The 22,500-nt window shown below is 38.9% G+C and overlaps 1 protein-coding gene across 1 annotated transcript in view; it reads left to right on the forward strand.

Annotated features, from left to right (window-relative positions):
* The first annotated feature begins 6,533 nt into the window (after nucleotides 1-6,533).
* LOC143025631 (thioredoxin-related transmembrane protein 1) overlaps nucleotides 6,534-22,500 on the forward strand; it is a 30,194-nt gene continuing 14,227 nt past the window's right edge. Inside the window, exons 1-3 of the mRNA XM_076185600.1 lie at nucleotides 6,534-6,735; nucleotides 15,231-15,392; nucleotides 19,016-19,172. Coding sequence (XP_076041715.1) covers nucleotides 6,590-6,735; nucleotides 15,231-15,392; nucleotides 19,016-19,172 — 465 coding nt within the window. The 5' untranslated portion in view covers nucleotides 6,534-6,589. The remainder of the gene's footprint in view (nucleotides 6,736-15,230; nucleotides 15,393-19,015; nucleotides 19,173-22,500) is intronic.

A 22,500-nucleotide genomic window follows, 5' to 3' on the forward strand; every position in this document is an offset into this window, starting at 1 on the left:
TATATATATATATATATATATATATATATATATATATATACATTATATATATATACATTATATATATATATATACATTATATATGTATATATATATATATGTACATATATATACATGTGTGTGTGTGTGTGTGTGTGTGTGTGTGTGTGTGTGTGTGTGTGTGTGTGTGTGTGTGTGTGTGTGTGTGTGTGTGTGTGTGTGTAATAAAATGAGTGACCGAACGTTTTCGTCTATTTATGGCATTTTCAAAACATTCAGTCACCTTTCATTTTATTTTCCAAGTGGTCTTATTACACATTTTGCAAATCACGTGTTTTTGTGATTTATTCGCATATATATATATATATATATATATATATATATATATATATATGTATATATATATATATATATGTGTGTGTGTGTGTGTGTGTGTGTGTGTGTGTGTGTGTGTGTGTGTGTGTGTGTGTGTGTGTGTGTTTGCGTGTGTGTGTCGTACGTCAATAGTGTTATCAATGGTGAGGAAAATGGCGGAGGAACAAGTTTTATCATATTCTTCCCTCCCTTCTCCCTCCGTCTTCCTCCCCTATAATGGACATTAAACATCACTGTTATTAGTCTTTGGGAGAAACTCACTTCTCCTTTCGAAGGTCGTGCGCAGTCGCTTTATCATATGTCCTTATAAGGAGAGAAACTGCACGAGATTGGGCCTAGCCTCTCGTGCCACCTACTCATTTCTCGGGGATTAACCTATCCAGGCTTCCGCCTTCCTCGCGTTCAGCAGTAACCTTGTTTCTCGTTCAATTCCAAGACTGCATCGTCCCCCAAAGGACAGACCGGTGGTCCTGCACCCACCCAAAGAAGAACATTTTCATATTTTGTTCTTCATTCTACGAAAACAAGTTCTGGATTCGTGATCGATGATCATTAACCTCCCAGATGAGAAATCAAAGATTACATAAACCCGATATATGGGTAATAATATAACGTTTCCATACACCACATACCTGTTCCATTGCTTAAGGGGAATAGTAACGGTTTGGAGCATTGTGAAGCTTTCATACCAAAAACGACTCATGTTATCGGATCTGTAGCAGGCGTGTCTGCATGTGTGTGTATTTACCTAATTGCATTTACCTGGTTTTAGTATACAGGAACTGTGTATGTGTGTTTGTTTGTTTGTATATGTGTTTGTGTTTGTTTGTATATGTTTGTGTTTATCTGTGCGTGTGTGTGTGTGTGTGTGTGTGTGTGTGTGTGTGTGTATGTGTGTGTGTGTGTGTGTGTGTGTGTGTGTGTGTTTGTACGTGTATGTATATGTGTTGTGTGTGTGGTTCACCATGGTCTTGGATCACGTGTTGGACTCGTGATCTGCAACTATTTCCCTCCCGAAAGAGAGCTCAGAGTTCATATAAGACCGATCTATGGGTAATGATGTGACCTTACATGCACACACACACACATCCAACTCCCCTCCCACAAGAGTTGAAGTAACGATCCGCAGCGCAGCGATACTGAAATTATTTCAGCCCTGGACGAGATTCGAACCTGGACCGTGGTAGTGGCATCCGGGAACTCTACCACTGCGCCACGAGTCGTGTGTGTGTGTATGTGTGTGTGTGTGTATTTACCTTGGTCTTTTGGATCGCGTGTTGGACTCGTGATCGACAACTATTTCCCTCCCGTAAGAGAGCTCAGAGCTCGTATGACCGATCTATGGGTAATGCTATGACCTTACACACACACACACACACACACACACACACACACACACACACACACACACACACAACTCCCCGCCCACGAGAGTCAGAGTAACGACCCGAAGTGCAGCGATACCGAAATGATTTCGGCCCTGGGCAGGATTCGAAACGGGTACTGCCGCACCTCCGTACTGGCAACCAGTACTCTATCAACCGCGCCACCGAGTTTTGTGTGTGTGTGTGTGTGTGCGCGCACACACACACAAACGTTTGCCCATGTTTTCTTTATACCACTCGGTACCTGTGACAGTTGTCTGCAAGCCGGAAGTCGGAGAGAACCATCTCACTGCTGCGCATTTTCAAAACCCATCGACAGCCTCACCTCCATTTTGAGTTACAGCCCTGAGGGGCTGACGTTCGGTCTCCAGCCGTGCTAAAGATCTCCCCCTAATTATTGAGTTGGACTGTTTGTTATACTATTTTATACACATTTTTCACGTAAGAGCAGACAGAGGGTGACTGTCTATCCTTCTGTGGTGAGTCGGTGGGACAGATGCAATCCCACATTGGTAAAAAATGGACCAAGATCCAAAGCATCTTCTTAGAAATCTACGGAAGGGCTCGAAGTCTGTTACCAGATGCTGTGTGGCTCCTGGTGGTTACCAGTCAGTGAAAATCGAAGAAACAATTATTATCACGATTTGCCATTTGCAATTTGCTAAGCTGAATCTCAAACACGTCGAATCCTACAGTAATTTGAAAAGATATATTGGTCCTTTGCTTCACCAACTGCGTGTTCTTACACACACACACACACACACACACACACACACACACACAATAGAAATTATTGATAGGATCTAATAAAATGGAATGATAGAAATACAAGAGGACACGGAAAGAAAATCAAGATAGCTATAGAAGAGATCTGAAAAAGGACACCTTTCCTCACAGAGTAATAGACAGTTGGAACAAGTTAGATGAGAACGTAGTGTGTGCAAAAACAATACATGAATTTAAAAATATTTTAGATAAAATGAGATATGAAGACGGGACACACACGAGCATATCTCCCCTTCCCGTAAAATACAACTAGGTAAATACACACACACACATTATATATATATATATATATATATATATATATATATATATATATATATATATATATATGTGTGTGTGTGTGTGTGTGTGTGTGTATGTATGGTGAAAAAGAAAATATCAAAGTTTTCGGTATTTTATTCATCGTGGATGTTTTCATGGTACAAGATCCTGAGGAAGATTTGTCACTTCATGGGTTTTGTTTTGGGCGGGGGATTGACCTACGAGCATGTAATCTCTCCGAGGAAAATTATTACCAGGGATATGATTACACAGTTTATCTCTCCCCGACCAAGATGATGAGAGGAGTGTAACTCACCAAGATATACGCTTATGTGTATGATTATTCTATCTGCTGTCAGACTTTTTTTTTTTTTTTTTTTAGAGAGAGAGAGAGAGAGAGAGAGAGAGAGAGGGAGAGAGAGGAGTAATGAAAAGGTCAGCCTGTGCGAGGCAAGGGTCCAGTGTTGCCACTGTGATCCATGCCAGTTCCCACGAATGAGTGAGGGTTTTTTTCCACAAAATTCCCACAATGAAATCTGAATTCCCACATTTTTCCCACAAAAAAGGAATTATTAGAAACACAAATAAGTTAATTGCAACATATATCTAATCAAATTCTACACAAAAAATGGTATGCTGTTTAATCATGATAGGTTGGAAGTTACAGTAACTTAAAGTTTACTTTTGTATGAAAGATATAATTCAGAATAACAATAAAGTATTGTCTGTTACATTAAAATTAAGTTGTAATGATTTCTTCTAAAACTGCATTGAAATTATTAGAAAAAAAAATTCAAAACACAATTTCATTCTATGTCTACTTCCAAATAAACAATATCTTGATTTTCTCGTGTTTTTTTCTTCAGCCTTAGCAAAAAAAAATCTTTAACATGTCTTCAGTGGGAATAAAGTCAACACAAGATGAACCCTGAAGAGACAAGCCATACCTAATTTGCAAAATAGCCTCAACAGATTTTACACTAAATTTGTTCCTTTTGAGTGCACGATGTTCATAACCGAAAATACCCTTTCCACATTTGCATTTGAGAAAGGCAAAGACAATAATGCCAAGGCGAAGGCAGAAATATTAGGGAACTTCCGGTTACCTGCAGAATCTAGTTTTTCATATACCTCTGCCCAAAATGCAACACTGCTTTCCAAACATGATTTTGGGCATTGCTCAAGGTTAAGTACACTCCATTCATTATTTTAGTTCATCTATATCTCTGACAATAGATCTGTACCTGGAAGCAATACTTGCAATAGAACCCTTGATTTGAGAAGTGGCTACACGAGGATGCAATTTCTGTAAAAGAAGTAGGGTGTCAACATTATCTGGCAGGCGCAGCTGCACTTGATTAATCAACTCAAGTATAAACTCTTTACATTTCTCTTTGACGTTAATCATCTGTTTATTTGTTAAGGTACAAAAGTCTGCAAATGTGTTGAATTCATAACCAAAATTGATAGCATTCAAAGGCAAAATATAATTCTGAAATTTTAAAGACGGGAGATCTTTGGCACATTTTGATAAGTGAGCTGATTCTACCACCATATGCATAATATTACGATACATATCGATCAGGTCTTCAGTAAGTTTAGCTACCTCAACATTTTGCCCTTGGAAAAGTGTGTTGACTCTCACCACCTCCTTAAGTACTTTCCGAACATATAAAAGGTACAACTTATTATGATGATCATTGTATGGTTGGATATGTTTTGCTGTGTAGCAACGCTCACTTGTTTCGCACATTTCAAAATGCAGTTTTAGGGAGTCCCATTGATCAAGCAAGGATAACACTGATTGCCTCCAAACGGGACAACCAACGTGTGCTAGGTAACCCAGGCACTTTCTTGGGTACACGATCCTCAAGAACTTTATACAACTATGTATATTTGTTGATCCTATAAGGACTATTAGAGAACCATGTGTGTGTCTAACTAAAAATCAAGAACAGTGGGGAGGTTTTCACATGCCTTACTTGCAGCTAGATGCAGGGAATGACGCACACATCTAATAAGAGTTATTTCAGGGTTGTCATTCTTCAATAATGTTATGAGAGTGATGACGACCTACAATTGAATTTGCCCCATCTGTGCCTATACCTATCAATTTGCTAACATCTAATCCATCTTCCATCAAACAGTTTTTGACAGTTATATAAATGGTGTCTGCTTTTGCATCCCTTAGAGGTACTAAACGGTAAAAAGTGATTGTTCCTGTCCACCTACTTTATGTAAACTGTATGTCGTCACTTATGGTCTACGTTTGGTACGTACGAGTCTTACCGCGCACTCAATTCAAATTTCGTAATTCGTTCTGTACGTTGGTCCTACTCTCCACTGTCCGCTCTTACACGCTCTATGTGAAATCACGCTTGCGGTCCCGTGAGACGTGCAAAACGTTCTCCTTCTTTACCTCTATAGGTTCTGTACATATTACATCATATAACTAGACATTAATTAAGCAATAAAGATTAAATGTGATGTTTTCCGTATTAGGGTCGACTTAGCTAATATAATCGGTATTCGGTAGTCTTAATTTCTTTACCAGTGCCTATTTATCTACAAATTTAGGGCACTTGTCACATTTTTATCTTGGTTAATGAAACACTACAAGATTTGTGGTGTTTTCAGAAAAAAACTACAAGACTCCAAGATCAAAGCAAAAAATACTAGATCTAGAAGGAAAACACAAGGAGTGGCAACACGAAATACGAATTTATGAGAACACCAATGCCCCCCCCCCCCCACCGTCAGGCCCGGGCCAGCTATAACCGTTTCAAGACGGTTCTTGCCTTATTTAGCTGTGTATGTACTTTTGCACTATTATTATTACTATTATTTTAACATTATTTGATATCCCATAAAAATTCCACAAAAATAAAAATTCCAATGAGACCTCCAACAAAAAAGCAAAATATCTACAAAAAAAAATCCCACAGATATTGAGGTGTTAAAGTCCTCCCACAAAACATCCCATGTGGGCAAATTTCTCCCACAAATTTTTGGGAAATTCCCACAAAACGGCATCCCTGCCACCATCTTTTCCATTTATGTAAGTAAATTTTTCATGATTTCAAGGGTTGAAATGGAACATATTGGCAATGTCACTAATGAGGTGTGCTGATAATAAGTAATAAGTTGCTTATTTGTGTAATGCAGATTATGTGACAAATAGATTTCTTCAACTGTTCTGACTGTCATTTTGGGAAATTAATTGTTATTGGCACAGCTAATAAATTCAGTTTCCAATCATTTTGTAAATTTATAACGGCCAGATCTGATAAAGAATAATAAAAGGATACAACAAAACGCAAACTTTTAATTTTTGAGTTCGCAGGTTCCTGCACGTACACATTTCTGAAGCTGACTCATATCAATATTTTATTATATTGTACGTTTTTTCATCCATAAATAGATTACTGTATCACAGTGAATTATAATTACCTTACGTATAATTTTGACAGGGCATTCTCCTAAATCAATTGGATGAAATGAACAATGGTTTAATGAAATATAGATTGATCTATTACAAAATTTCACATTGGATTCATTTTGCCAGATGACTTTGAAAACTCATAATAAGCTCAACTGTCGCATAATATATGCACTATTTTTCCCAAAATCTTATATATTTATATAAATATATGTTTATGTTAAGTTATTGATTAGATTTGGAAAATATTTCTTTGGAGTATTAGGGTAGAATAACATGACATTTGTAAATAGCGCCAAACGGCACAGTCTCTCGACCAATCACAGAACACGACGTACTGTTTGGACTGAGACGTCACACTATCATGGCGGCTGACAGGATGAAGACCGTGCTAGTGCTTTTAGTGCTTATTATTCAGTTATTTAGCTTTTCTGAAGCTAAATCTAAATTAGTAGTGCTAGATGAAGATAACTGGCATCAAATGCTTGAAGGAGAATGGATGGTAGAGTTGTAAGTATCTGAATTTTAGTGGCGAAAGTTGTTCACTTTTACCATATAGCAGTTGTAGTAGGAATGGCATGCATATTGAATTGTGTACCTTTTTACCTGTATGTAGATATCGTTGTCGTGCACAATAGTCGATGGTTTTATAATTATCAATTACTATGGACAATTATCAGAGGTTTCGATGGAGACGAAGGAGCTGTTTGACTTTGGTCTAAGGGTTTAATGACGTGAGCATCTATAATAGGGTGACAAATCACTCTATTGTCATGCCATATTATATATGAATTTCCTCTGAGTATTTTATGTGTTATTGTCAAATTTATTTCATTCGCATTGTATATAGTAGAAATGGGAATTGCAATTTGGGTATATATTCTGTCTGTCAATGCAAATGGCCTTAACTTAATGTTTAGTGTATTTGTTCAAAATTTCTCTTGTGTTAAACTGTTTTGTCCATTCATATTCAAGGGAAGGGTGAATGTTCAGGGTGACATGGTAATTTTCTAAATTGTGTATTTCTGAAAATATTAGGACCAATTAGTGAGGGGGGGGGTCATGTCTTGTGTTTTCTTGGCTAATTAATTATTACACTTGCAGAAGTGGGGGGAGAAATTATGTTTGTACATGGAGTGCCAGGATTCCTGGATTCGTCTAAACAGTTATGATGGGAAATTGGCCAGTACAGTCCACCTCTCAAAAGTCATGAGTTAATCATGTTTGATGTCATAAGCAGCTGTCATTTAATCCTGTGGTAAACCACTTCATCATGAACATTGCAAGTTATTTTGAATCTGAAGGTTTCGTAGATAAAACTAATAATTGAAGTGGAGTAATGTTACTGATTACTATGACAGGGCAGTAAAATGTGAAGACTATCATCAAACTGAAAGGGACACTGGTTCTTTGTCTGTTTTGTGATTTGTCTAGAGAATTAGCATGTCTGAGATGTTTGAGTAATGTGGTTTATCACAGAGGTTCTAGAATCACTTGCCAATGACTTTCATCTTAGTTGATTATGGTTGGGAATCATGTCATTGTAAAAGTGAAAAGTTATGTAATTGTTTGTATCAGAGCTCCTCTTCCCCTTTTGAGGGAGGTGACCCAGTGAAGTTACTTATCTTTTTCATATATGATTAAAACTTGTTTAACACCTTCAGAAATCAACTTGGAGAAATCCAGACAAGAATAATGCAGGCATAAGTTTATTCAGGTCACCAGTCCACATTGAACCACAACTCCATAGAATTAGAGTGGCAACAGATACTAAATATCCTAGGTGCAACTATCATATAGAAGACAGCAAATATGCTATATTGCCCTGCACATTCTAGGCAGTTCCATAAGATCTCTTTGCCAAGTAACTTAGGCTGAATTTTGCCATTCATGAATTATGATGAGTATGTCAATAATCATGTATTACAACAAGCAAGGACTAATAATAGGTAGTTGCAAATAGTGGTCATGTGAGATGGATGTGACAGTTGTGTCCGTGCTGCCCATTTTCAAAGCCTGTCAAGGTCCTCACCTTCCTGTGGAGGTCAGAACTGACACTGTCTTTGGACCAAAGCCCAAGATCTGTTTGTATACTTAAAGCAGTATTTCCTTCATTTTTTTTACATAGAGTTGATAAATGGTGACTGCTTCCTTTCTCGTGTAACTACAAGCTGGTGATTTAGAAAGGCCCCACACTGATGTGTCAAAGACAAGTAAAGTTTGCTGCCATGTAGTTTTAGGTTTCTAGTCAGAAAAAATGGAGGCAACAATTATTATTATTGTAATAAGTAATTTTTGTTTTATATAATTTCTTTGTAGTCATGTATATCCCTTTATGGCCTGTTGTATATGAACAAATTAAAATACAATAACTGATTTCTGAACAAATTGAATGATCTTGCATCAGAAGCGATATTGACTGTATAAAGTATTGCGCAGTGATTATTTAAGGAATTTATTAACATGCCTACAGACCAGTCACATAACATTCTTTTATAATTGGCTACTTCACATAAAAAGAAAAAGAACAGTGGTCACTTTTTTTTTAATATTCTCCATTCTGCTTCCCTCCTCAGAGCTCTCCCTTACCAAATATATATTACATGGTCCCGTAGCTATTACTTAAGTTACGTTTTAATGGTGCCCTTAAGTGTAGGGATTATTTCTATTGTCTTCTAGGTTTGTTGTGGTGGAAATAGAATGATATACCAATTAGTGTGTTCCTCCGTCAAATTGTAAGTGGTGAATGTAATAATAATTGTTGACAAATGTTTCACTTTGGAATTTCACATCCCCTTAGTGGCTGGAAACAGCCCATAGGCCCTCCCAAATATTTCTCTGGAAAAATACTTTAGACTCTTGTCAGTGTTGTATTTGTATGAGTGTGGGACAGTTTATCTGTCACTGGTGTAAGGAGTATGAGAGAGGGAGTAATTGCTAGTTGTTAGCTATCCTGAATGTGAAAAAGTGAAAGAAGTGCAGTTGAAAATGATGAGGATTTTGGGATTCGTCTGTAGACTGAATGTCAATCCTTCAAGGCTGTACCTGTGGATGGAAGTGAAGGTGTTGACAAATTACTACCACTTGCAGGTACCCTTCATTGATCTCCAAATGGATGATGTAACCTAAAGAGATGTTTCCCACATGGGTCTTAGATTAATGGATGTGGAAGGGAGTAAACCTGTTTTGGATGTCCGGCCCTGCAGAAAATCTCTGCCTGAGATGGGAAAGGTGGTGCAATGGTTTTTTTCTTTTTTGGTGTGGGTGCGTACATGACTTGGCCATGTCCCAAGAGGGGTTGTTGTCAAAATAAATACACCTTAATTATTTCACCAAATATTTCAAGGGCATGCTAGAAACCTACAGAACATCAGACATTTCTCCCACCTTTTAGATAGAGAGGAGAGAGAGGATATTAGATTCTCTGGTGGTTTATTTGGCTTCAGGGTGGACATTGGGTGTTCTTTTAAATTATTGGAATGCCATTGTGTGACTGAGAATGTTTGAAAATGCCTGTCAAGGCTCAATTCTGCTGGGTCCAGATGTTTCAGGCAGTAGTTTGGTATCTTGTCTAGCCCTTCTGCATTGAGCCCTATCTTGCACAATTTTACTGTTATTTTTCTATTTTCTGGTGTCATTGGATTGAAAATAATTTAGGATAAATGCTTGTCAATGATAATACAATGATGTTTTGGTAATGTTTTGTTGAGGATTGTGTCAACTTGTTAGAAATGGGTGGAGGATTTATTTTTTTAATTATGTTTTTATACTGGTGTTTTTGTGGTGTGTAAGTGTGTGTAATTACCTAATTGTAATATACAGAACAGGCACAACATTCATAGGGTCCCGTCTCTTAATCTCCAGTTATCATATCAGGCTACAAGTCCACTTGTGGTTCCAGCTTCGGCTATATTTCCTTATTCTCCAATTATCATACTTAAAATTAAATTCATGTATTGTTCAAGCTTGGACTATATTGTATTCTAAGATATTCCAATAATTTATACATCTGTTTAGAAAAATATTACTTCACATCCCATAGATATTCTATTTCAGTTTGTTCTTTGGTCTCATTCTCGTTGATCTGTCAATGTTGGTGGGTTCAATGGGGGTCTTCTCGTATGGCTCATCTGCCAAATTGGAACCAGTTTGGTTACTCTTTGTCCTCATTTTCTTGGTAATATCTTTCACTGTGTGGGGATCATACCACTGGTGCATATTCTAGCGTTGGACAGGTTAGGGTTTCTGTGAGTTTTTTCATCTCTTCAACCATATAGTGAAGTATGTGTGTGTTTGTGTTTGCATATTTATCATGTTGTATTAACTTGTAATATACAGGGTAGGAGTTCTGTCTCTACACATCAGACACCATTTTGAATTCATTTATATTGTCATAATTTATGTTTGTATGCAACTTGTTCCATGGGCTTTCATTTTTTATTTTTATTTATTATTATTATTATTATTTTTTTTTTATCTCTTGTTGATCTATCATCTTGTACTAGCAAATCCTGTAATTTTTTTCTTTACCTTTTTAATATCTAAATATCATTATCATGGTCTCTGTGCTCTTTCAGTGCAATTTTTTTTTTTTTTTTTTTTTTTTTTCTCCTCCATATGTCATTTAGACTTGGTTTGTCTTGGTTATCACCCGTTGTATTTTCCATCTTTCTTTAGCTGCAGCACTCCCCTAAGTGGGGAATGCTGTTGGTCTAAGTGGAAAGTAGTTATTACAGTGAGTCCTCATTATATGGTACATATGCATTCCTGAAAAGCTTACCGCAAATTCAAATTACCGTATACCAAACCCAAGTTTCGACTTATGGCAGATGTACCTTTTCCCTGCTCTTTCCTCTTCAAAATATCTAATTTTACCTCCAAAACACGTGGATATGGTATCTGAATTTTTCTTACCGTAAATAGAATCGATGGTAGTACATACATATACCAAGGCTTTTTTCCCCCGTCCAAGGGAGGTAGCCAAAAAGGGAAAGGCATAAAAACACTCCCACCCATTTCATCCCTAAATACACTCCACACCCCTCCCACCCTCCCTCTCATCTGAGCACCTCCTGGATGACGGGTCATCCCTGCACCCTGCCCACCGCCCTGGGTCAGAAGCAGTGTCGATGGTAGTAATTACCAAATACCAGAACTGTGAATTTACCGGATAAAGAATTACCGCATAAGGAGGACTCACTGTACCAGGAAGGCGAGTCACTTTCCAGAAAGACTGCATGTAGGTGACCTTCTGGTGTTCTTTCTTTCTTGTTTCATTCACTGGCAACACTAGTGCCGTAGAAGGCTAGGGCTCTTGAGACTTTTCACCGAAGAACCTGTCCAATGTTGTCTGGTGTTTGCGACTTTTCTGAATCTTATTAAGATAGTCCACCACATCGTCATTGAGCAAATTAATGCTCAGTCAGGGTGCTATTTTTCAACAAGGGCTGTATTTTAAACCAATAAAAATAGAATTCCTTGATTTCAGCAATGGAAATGGTCTCCTTAGTTCTCTCCTCACAAGAAATTCCTTTTACCCTGTCTTTGAAGGTGTTCAAGTTCATCAGTGATGAGTTCTATCCAGTGATCCTCCATTAACTCGTCACCATCATCACTCACTTCCAAGCCCCTGAACTTGCCCAGAGAGACAATCTCTCTCACCAGAGGCCACAGTTCAAAGTCTTCAAAGTCTCTATGTAACATGTACTGGCCACAGTTTCTTCCATGCAGGGTTCATTGTCCTTTCAGATACTTACCTCCAGGCCTTAATAGTCCTTAAACAATGAAAGATGTTGTAATGATCCTTTCCAAAGTCTCGGAGGGTCACTACTCTCCAATGGTCACCTCAAAGCAGCTCTGGAACATAGCCTTGGAGATCACTTGTTGGTCCCTGGGCTGGATAAGAGGAGTGATATTGGGTGGACAGTAATCATATTAATGAAGCTATATTCACTCACCAGTTCTTCATCCAAGGAAGGAGGATAAGCAAGGGCATTGTCCATCACTAGAAGAGCCTGAAGGGGTCAAGTTCTTTTCTTCTAAGTAGCCCTCCACACAGGGAGCAAGCTTCTTATGAATCCACCCTGTGAAGAAATGGTAACCCATACTTTTTTGTTTGCCGTTCCTCCACCTAACACTGAGTTTGCTCTTGAACACATTTTTCTTTTTGAAGACATGATGGTTGTTAGTGGTATACCTTGCAGTTGCCACTAGCATTGCTACACAATAGCAGAGCAAGTTTATCTTTCATGGGCTTATGTCCTGTTAAGGTCTCTTTCCTAGTATTGTAGGTCATTGTTAAATACATACTGTGGTGCAAATTCCTCAATGTCTACATCTTTTTCACAAAATCTTTTGTTGCTTCCACATTTGCACTAGCAGCCGTCATGTGTTTGCAACACTGGATTTATAAAATTATTGAACCAACCCCTATCTTAAACTGCTTTCGGGAATGTTTGAAATCACCATACAGCTGATTTGCATTCTCACAAATTGCTTTCATTTATCCACACTGAGAGCAATTTTCCCATGTGATCTTGAAGAGTTTAAAGTTGTTACACCTTTTGGCATATTGAAGGTTTTATTGCTTCTTTTAGTTTCAGAATTGTACATAGAGTTGACGTTGGGATGTTGAATGTGGTTGCAAAATTCAATATATTGACACAGCTCTCATGTAGAAAGAGGTAGAAGCACACCTTGGATTTAGTTTTTCTTATTGCAGTAAACCTACTAAAGAATATGAACTTGAACAGATATTCTATGCTGAACTTGAATGGAGTCAATGAAGTCAATCTGTGTTCAACATGGATCCCACTTGATTCATTGTAATTTGCATATATTTTGTGGTTGGGTTTTGTTTTTCTGAAATATTTCTGGTTATTATTTTTGTGGATCGAATTAGGATGAACATATTGAAATGTTAGAAGTTGCTTGTGTTATGTTGGTGGGGTTGTCTTGCGGAGTTGTTATCATGGGTGTAGTGTAGTGGAATTAAATACATAGTTACATATGATGAATTTTACCTGTAATTTAATTGGAACCTCATTGTGATGAGCAAAGTTTGCTGGATAGCTTGGCATGTATGCTTGCCATCCCAACAAATGGATTTCCTTGAACTAGTATCATGTAAGCATTGTAGGTATTTGTATTTCAGAGATGATGAGAAAGCAATTTTATAATGAGGTCAGTGATGAATCACCCATTATGTGCTTTATTAAGGACAAAGAGCTAGTAATGAGAAAACAGCACGTTGAACTAACTTGTTTATGTATAATAGGATTCAGGCCACTGCCCTGCATTAAAGTGGAAAATTGGCCTGGCAGCAGAATCCAACTACTTCAGATACAATCACCACTTAGAAAAAACAAAGCACTTCCTTCAACATTGCCATACTTTCATATTATCCTGCCATCCACACACAATGTCTTCATTGGGTGAATTATGGTCCAAACTGATGTCTATGGCAAATTACCTGAGGGCCATGGGTCTTGTTGAAGACAGATCTGCCCAGGGCAATTAATTAATTTATAGATTGAAAAAAAGTTGGATACTCATGATGTGTGTTGAAATTGGTTCTCGGATTACTGTGTCATAGTAAAGGCTGTATATTTGTTCCCTGGTAGCCAGTACCACAGCCGAATATTGCTGTGAAGAACACAAACTTAAATCAAGTGCTGGATAACTTACTCAGAACAAGATGTTTGGGTTCTTTTATTCTTCATTAGCTTAACTCGTTCCAAACAACTATGTGTTCAAAATATATTCAACCACTTGCCGAGTGGTTAGAGTCTGCCACAGAAGAAAAACCCCACCATAGTGAGTTCCATATCTGATACGTCTCGGAGAAAGCAATTAAAAAAACAAGAATAATAGCAAGCTTAGAATTTGCACAACAGAAAGAACTTGTACACACGATTCATAGGGTTCACACAAAACTTTGCTTTCATAGTATGGTTCTTCACAGTAAGGAGTCAGAGAAAACCCAGGGGAAGTACAAAACAAAACCTTGAAAACGATAAGAGGTTGCACCGAAACAACTGTAATAACCATTTACAAAAGCCTTTGTTTTTTGGCTACCTCCCATGTAAGGGGAAAAAGCCTTGGGTATGTATGTAAAATCTCATATATATATGATATCCAAAATCCTTCCAATAGAATATCACTAAAAAATAACAAACATAATTCTACTCCAGAACCCTTAAGAATATACACCCTTCAGACTCCACCAACAGAACATGACAAAAAACTACACCAACATCATACTACTCAAACATGTATAGCAACCTACCACCTGGACCACACAAAACATCCTCACACAAACACATTCACACCGAGATAACTAAATGCCCTATAAGAAAGACTGCCAATTTGAATACTGTACTCCAACAATGACCCAAGATATAACCAAGAAACCCCACACCTGACAAGACACACACACTGCCCACTGCTTAGAACACCATCTGGCATTAGACAGTACCAAAATATAATAGGCTTGGCCACAGATTGAACCTGCCCCAGATGCAACCACCACATGTGAAACATGCAAAACCTCGTACTACAATGCTCCACAGTAACATTCCCAAGACAACAACACAGTCTCTCTTCTCTAAGTAATTGAAAGTCCTGTCTAGGGGCTGTTGCTGTTTTCCTGGATGCTGCAGGTCTTCGGCAAGAGAGACCAGGGGCAATGGATTGATTGATTGATTGATCTTAGCACCTTGATTATCGCCATTGCTACTTTTCCTTTCAAATTTAAGAGATATGACTCCAGCACCCCACATCACATGCAGAAACCTTAACACTTTAAATCTTTACAGCTGTTTGGTGCAGTATTGCTCCCAAAGATAAAAGCACTGAAATTCTCTTAATCTTGCTTTTCTTCTATTTTTTTTTCTAGGTTGATTAGAATTCCATTATGAAGTAATTAGTAGAACTAGTTGAAACAATAAATGCATTTTTGAATACATGTATGTTTATTTATTTACATATTTCTCTCCACATTGCAGCTATGCACCTTGGTGTCCAGCTTGCAAAGCCTTGCAGCCTATCTGGGAGGATTTTGCAGAGTGGGGTGATGACTTGAGCATTTCTGTTGGACAAGTGGATGTCACAAACACCCCAGGACTGTCAGGCCGTTTCATGGTCACTGCACTGCCTACAATTTACCAGTGAGTTTTAATTTGTGTTTTATTGGGTTAGGATGATGATGATTTACTGGTGTAGAGGGAGATGATGGATTTATACCAATGTTCAATCTTTACGGTGTATATGTATGTACAGTATGTATGTATTTACCAAAGTGTAGTTTACAGGAAAAAAGTAGTGTTTCTTGGGTCCTGCCTTTTACTCTTCAGTTATCATGCTTCGGTTCAGGTTCATGTATGGTTCCAGCTTGGGTTATTTGACCTTTAGGCAGTTCCAATTATTTATGCATCTGTATGAAAACGTTTCTTCACATCCGTTAGACATTCTCTTCAGCTTATTCTCATGATCTTGTGAAGTCCTCCCATCCCTAATCAAGATAAGACACTTCACACACAAACCAAAATCCTCCCCCCAATGAATATCATATCTACATACCGTGTAGAGATGTGTTTGAGATGAGGTGTCTGAGAAGTATGGTGGGGGTTACTAGGCTAGATAGAGTGAGAAATGAGGAGGTGAGGAGGAGAACAGGGGTGAAAAAGGATTTGGGAGAGAGGGTTGATGAAAGAATATTAGGATGGTTTGGACACATGGAAAGAATGAGTGAAGAAAGACTAGTAAAAGAGGTATGGAAGGCAGATGTGGAGGGAGTGAACATGAGGGGACGTCCTAGGATGAGGTGGATGGATGGGGTGAAGGGGGCTTTGGGGAAGAGGGGAATGTCTGTTGAGGAAGGAAGGGAGAGGATGGAAGACAGAGGTGAGTGGAGAATGGTTGTATATGGATGATGTTGTGACTGCATGAGGAGGAATGGGCGGGGGTGGGGGGTGGGGTAGTATGTGTGAGTAATTTTTGACGCAGCCCGAAGGGATTTCTCCCCGTCCTCTCCTTATATGCAAAGGGGGACGGAGAGGGGGGGTCGCCGATTAAATGAAGCGGCCTTGCTGTGGATGTACTGTGTCTTGCGACACTGCTTCTGACCCAGGGCGGTGGGCAGGGTGCAGGGATGACCCGTCATCCAGGAGGTGCTCAGATGAGAGGAAGGGTGGGAGGGGTGTGGAGTGTATTTAGGGATGAAATGGGTGGGAGTGTTTTTATGCCTTTCCCTTTTTGGCTACCTCCCTTGGAAGGGGGAAAAAGCCTTGGTATATGTATGTATGTATGTATGTACATACCGAGGGCCAACTCAAAAGGCATGTATTTACTCCTACCCATTTCATTCCCATTCACCACCCTTTCCTCCCTCTTGCCTTAGCTCCTCATGGATGAAGGGTCATGCCTGTCTCCCACCAACTGCCCTGGGTCAGAAGCAATGCAGTAAGACACTGTACACCCACAGCAAGGCCGCTTCATTTAATCAGTAACCCTGTCCCCTCGTGGGGAAAAAATAGAAAAGACTGGGAGAAATCCCTTTGGGTTGCATCAAAATACCATTCACACGTAACCACTCCCCTTCCCCTTAACTCACCCTTCCTTGCATCACTGTATCACCTATACATAGCCATTCTCTACTCACCCCAATCGCCTGCCTTTTCCCTTCCTTGCTGAAGAGCCCTTCTCCTCTTGCTCAAAGCCCCGCTTATCCCATCCATCCATCTCATCCTCAGTTGTTCCCTTAAGTTCACTCCATGCAAATGATAGGTACACATTTCTGTGCTAGCGCCTTAACTTACAACGTATCGCATGTATCACACAATATAGCCACTGTAATATATTAATAAGCTCTGCAAGATAGACTACCAAATTAAATACTTTGCCAAAATCCTCTAGACATCAGCCCCACAGAAAAATCTCTCAAAAGAAGTAAGAACTATACTGGCACCCATTCAGGACACCATCCAGCCCTATGACAATACCAACTCAGAATAGACTTTGCTAAAAAAATCACAGCACTAGATACATCCACCACACAGAACACCCTGAACACATCCAACAGTGGCCCACACTTACAGTCCTTATACATACATATACCAAGGCCTTTTCCCCCTTTCAAGGGAGGTAGCCAAAAAGAAAAAGGCATAAAATCATTCCCACCCATTCCATCCCTAAATACACTCCACTCCCCTCCACCTTCCCTCTTATCTTAGCACCAGTCCTTATACTAAATATTTCTTACTTGGAGGATCTATGGGCCCACCTGGCAGCCATATCTGGGAATGATTTATTGATTGATCTACCCCCATTAGTGACCTGAACACTGCAATATTTCAATGTTGGTAGCTCAAATACATTTTACTTCACTTTGTATAACTTGTCTGTCAGGCTGGTTCCAGCCCTTTGTATCCTGTTGATCTTGCTTGTATCTTTCACTCTGTAGGTACCATACCTCTGATGCATATTATAGTCTTAATCCCCATCTTAAGAGCCACCTTTATGCTCTTCAGCAATCCATACCTCTTTCCCACTCTCTTAATAATAGGTGCATGATCCAGTTTTGCTCAACACAATCACATTTATGTTTTATTGGGTATTGATAATGATGCAATGAAATGGAGGTTCAAATACACATGCATGATCCAGTTTTGCTCAACACAATCACATTTATGTTTTATTGGGTATTGATAATAATGCAATGAAATGGAGATTCAGCTGTCGAGCCCTGCTGTGACATGCTCAGTTTAATCTTTGAGATAAGCATATGACTATGGGCACAATCAACCAGGTAGCTTAGCATGTGTCTTTCTATGTTGTTTCTGACCAAATTGAGGGACAGGGATGGCCCTTCATCCATAAGGAGCTAAGAGGCTTTTAAAGGGAAACATGTAGAAGCTTTTAGGTGTGTAGATTGATATATTGATAATAATTCAGAAGGTGCTGTTGTACTCATGACAGCAGTACTAATGGCAGTTTTAATATAATGTCACTGGTGAGAAATGTAGTAACACATTTGTAAATCACAACTAACACCACAGTCGGACGAAAGAAAGTTGAGTAAGCGAAACTATGCATTTTGATTGCTAACTGCAATCCTCTTCAGTAGTACAAAGTGGAAGGAGGATGCTATCTTAAATAGCAACCTCTTACAAAAGAAAGGTAACTTGGAAAAGGATAAATATCACTACCCCAACCTTATCAGGCTGTGGGTTCATAAGGAAAATGGTGGAATCCACATTAATTGAATTTGGTCCACAATGAATATTTCCAAGGGTCATTGGACTCCAGATATAACATCAGGATTATTCATCACCAAACAAGTTGTCAACAAGTTTCTTTCCACTCCCCCTGACTTGACCTCATGTCATCCTCAGGTCACATAGGGTTGGGGAAGTGATAATTATTCTTTTCCAAGTTCCCTTTCTTTTGTAAGAGGTTGCTATTTAAGATAGCATCCTCCTTCCACTTTGTACTACTGAAGAGGATTGCAGTTAGCAATCGAAATATATAGTTTCACTTACTCAACTCTTTTGTCTGACTGTGGTGTTAGTTGTGGTTAGTATAATGTCTTTATATGGATCAGAATATTATCAGACATGTAAAAGAGTGTGTGAAAGGGTAGATGATGATCTCTCATGCCTGTCCGCCTTTACAGATACTGGCTACAATGTTAAATGAAAAAAAAATTATTCTTTATCTTTAATTTCTATCTGTGTACCAAAGATAGAAATGAATTAGCCATTTGTAATTTCATATTCCTATAATATTTCAGTGTAAAGGATGGCGTATTCCGACAGTATCGTGGATCTCGTGAAAGGGAAGAATTTCTGAGTTTCATTGAGGAGAAAAAGTGGGAGAAGGTAGAGGAAGTCCCGTCATGGAAGTCACCAGCGTCTCTTCAAATGTCCGTTGTTTCTCAGTTTTTCAAGGTATGCATTCTAAAGACCTGCCAGCCCCCATATACAGGAATTCTAGAAACCTTGTAAAAATATTTTGATCATTTCTTCTGAAGTGATTAGTTAACATGTTTAGATCAGAACATATTGTACCACTGTGTGCAGCTTAGAGGTTACTTTTGAATTTTGTTGTCCTGTGAGTTGCTTTATTTTCATCATAATTTTGCTTATGTCTTGTAGCAAAAAGTGAAGCAGGTGGTGGGTTGGGTGATTTGGGTGAGTTGACCTTCATTGTGCATGAGGCACTTGTTTGCACAAAGCCGTATTTGGAGGAGAGATGTCAGGTTTTGCACACATTTTACAGAAAATGCACACACATGAAATGTACACATGTGAAACATGCACACGTGAAACACTTGCACATATGAAACATGTGAAACACACCTACACACAGAAACAGACAAAACAAAGAAACAAAAACAAGTAAACAATCAGTGGATTGAACATCATGATTGTATGGGTATATTAAAAGCACAGTACAATAAAATGTATTTTTCTGGTGTATTTGTATACATGTGTAGTAGATATGGTTGCACATTTTGTGTTCTTGTAATTACCTAGAGGAATTACAAATGTTTAAGTGTTCAGATAGATATATAAAAAATATGTATTTTATAAGTAACATGTATGTTTGTGATTGTATATATTTATGTTTGTAGTATACAGGAAAGGTGCAATGCTGATTGGGTCCTGTCTCCCATTCTCTAAATTTTTACCATTACTAGCCACTAATTCATGTACAGAAAATTAAAGAATTTAAATGTGTTTGAGATTAAATGTCTGAGAAGTATGGTAGGAGTTACTAGGCTGGATAGACTGAGAAACGAAGAGGTAAAGATTAAAGTGGGGCTGGAAAAGGAGTCGGGAGATAGGGTTGATGAAAGGGTATTGGGATGGTTTGGACACATGGAAAGAATGAGTGAAGAAAGGTTAGTAAAAGAAGTGTGGAAGGCAGAGGTGGACCGAGTGAACATGAAGGGGCCAAGGATGAGATGAATGGATGGGGTACAAGGGGCGTTGGGAAAGAGGGGTGTGTGTGTTGAGGAAGGAAGGAAGAAGATAAGATAGGAGTGAATGGAGAATGGTTGTGTATGGATGATGCTGTGATGCATGGAAGGGAGTGGGTGGGGGATTAGGGAGTATGTGTGTGATATTTTGACACAGCCTAAAGGGATTTCTTCCTGTCTTCTCTTTTTCTGCATGAGGGAACAAAAAGGGGGGGAGTTGCCAGTTAAATGAAGCACTCTTGCTGTGGATGCACTGTCTTGCTGCATTGCTTCTGACCCAGGGCAGTGGGCAAGATGCAGGGCTGACCTGTCATCATTGGGGAGCCAGGAAAAGAAGGAAGGAGAGGTGGTTAATAGGAGTGGAGTATTTGGGGATGAAATGGGTGGGAGTGGATTTATGCCTTTGACTTTGGCTACCTCCCTAGTGTGTTTAAGGTGAATTTATGTTTTGATGTGGGTTTGAGTGTTGTCTTAGGTTGGTTACAGCTCCAGTTATTTGTGTATTTGTGTTTTTAAGTGGATTACATTCCAAATGGAACCATTTGTATGTATTACATATGGATGTATGTGCATTGTTAATGTGTTTAGTGAAGATGGGGCATATGTATAGGCCTGGGTTGGTTATGTGACCGACTAATTGGAGAAATGGGAGATCAGGCACCAGTGTGCTGACCTCTTTATGTGAAAAAAATGGTATATAGGAAGGAGTGTTAAAAGTTACTTTTTATAATAAAATGACATAATGGAAGGTATCAATCAGTCAATCAGTTGCCCCTGGTCTCACTTACAGAATACCCACAACCTCCAGATGGGACAATAAGTCTTGTAGAGAAGAGATATTGTATTGTTGTAAGGGGTATTGGCTGCATGTTATTGTGGGGTTAAAAGCTGCTCAGTAGCATGCAGCTGATACTCCAGGGTGTGTATGTATATATATATATTTGAATATCTGGGGAGCAGATTCTCTTGTATGCATGCATTATTAAAATCAACAGCATTAAGGAGGTTGTTAATCTTCTTATGGGTATTCTCCAGCTTTCTAACCAATACTCTGCCATTTGGAGGGTGGGCATAGACAATATATATATATATGGGGCACCCCTATGGACCAGAGCTACACATTTTGTGATAGAGGAAATCTCTGTTCATAGAAAAATAATGTTACTTTATTATACTGCAACTGTCCCTCCGTTATGCTGTTCCTCACATGTAACCCATTGAATACAATGACTCCTACAAGGTGCGAGTGAGTATATGAGGATGCCAGCATCAGTCTTCTGATTATATTTATTTAGTGACCCTCTTATTCTGTGAACAGGCTTGATCACTTTTTCTGTGGTTGCAAACATTCTGGGTGAAAAAGAACAAGTATAACGGCTGTAACTTTGTTTTATAATGCATGTATTGTGATGCATCATCATACATCAGGCAGCTAATGTGTGTGCGGATATTTAACTTGTATGGAAGAGGTTGATACTGCCCTGTACCACTTTTCTGAATATTCTTTTCCTGTGGTGGGGGAGAAAGAATACTGCCACTGAGTGTTCCCACTTGAGTCATAGACAAAAAACGGACGGGGAAAGGACTAGGCATCTTACTCTCTGGTGACATTGCTAAAAAATCCATAGACATAAGAGGGTCTGTGAGTTTTCCAACCAGAACTGGTTTGGGTATTTTGATGTGCATGGCTGTGATACAGATGAGAATAAAAAGGAAAAGTCCAGAGGGAAGGGAGGGTTTTTGGATAGATTTAACGAGTGCATAGAGAGTTTTGGGAAAAATGTCAATATCATGGTATTGGGAGATCTCAATGCTAGGGTAGGCCATGAACCAATAGACATTGATTGGAGAGTGTGGAGTCCCAGGAAAAAATAGTAGTGGAGAGATGATGGTATAGATGTGTCTAGAAAGAGAGTTAAATACATTGTTTAAAAAGAAAGTCATGCATAAGTACACATGGGAGAGGGTGGATGGAAGGGTGGTAGATAGGGCTTTAATGGACAGTAGTGGTTACCAGGAGAAGAGTAGAGTTTTGAACTTCAGTTGAGTGGAGGATAGATGAAGAAAGAAAGATAGGACAGAAGGTAGGGAGGTGCTTAGAGTAAACTGCTTAAATGAGAAGGAAAAGGAGAATGGGTATAAGAAGCTGAGAGAAGAGTGGGAGGGAGTGAATGATGGAGTAGAACTAGGAGTGGAGGAGGAATGGGGATGGTTCAAGGAGGAAGTTGCAAAGATGGTGTGTGGAACAAGGAGGATGGGAGGAAATACAAAGATAGTGAGTGATGGGGGTGAAG

The sequence above is a fragment of the Oratosquilla oratoria genome, chromosome 5 (assembly GCF_046742065.1).
Source record: "Oratosquilla oratoria isolate Oo_2021 chromosome 5, ASM4674206v1, whole genome shotgun sequence".
Lineage (NCBI taxonomy): Eukaryota > Metazoa > Arthropoda > Malacostraca > Stomatopoda > Squillidae > Oratosquilla > Oratosquilla oratoria.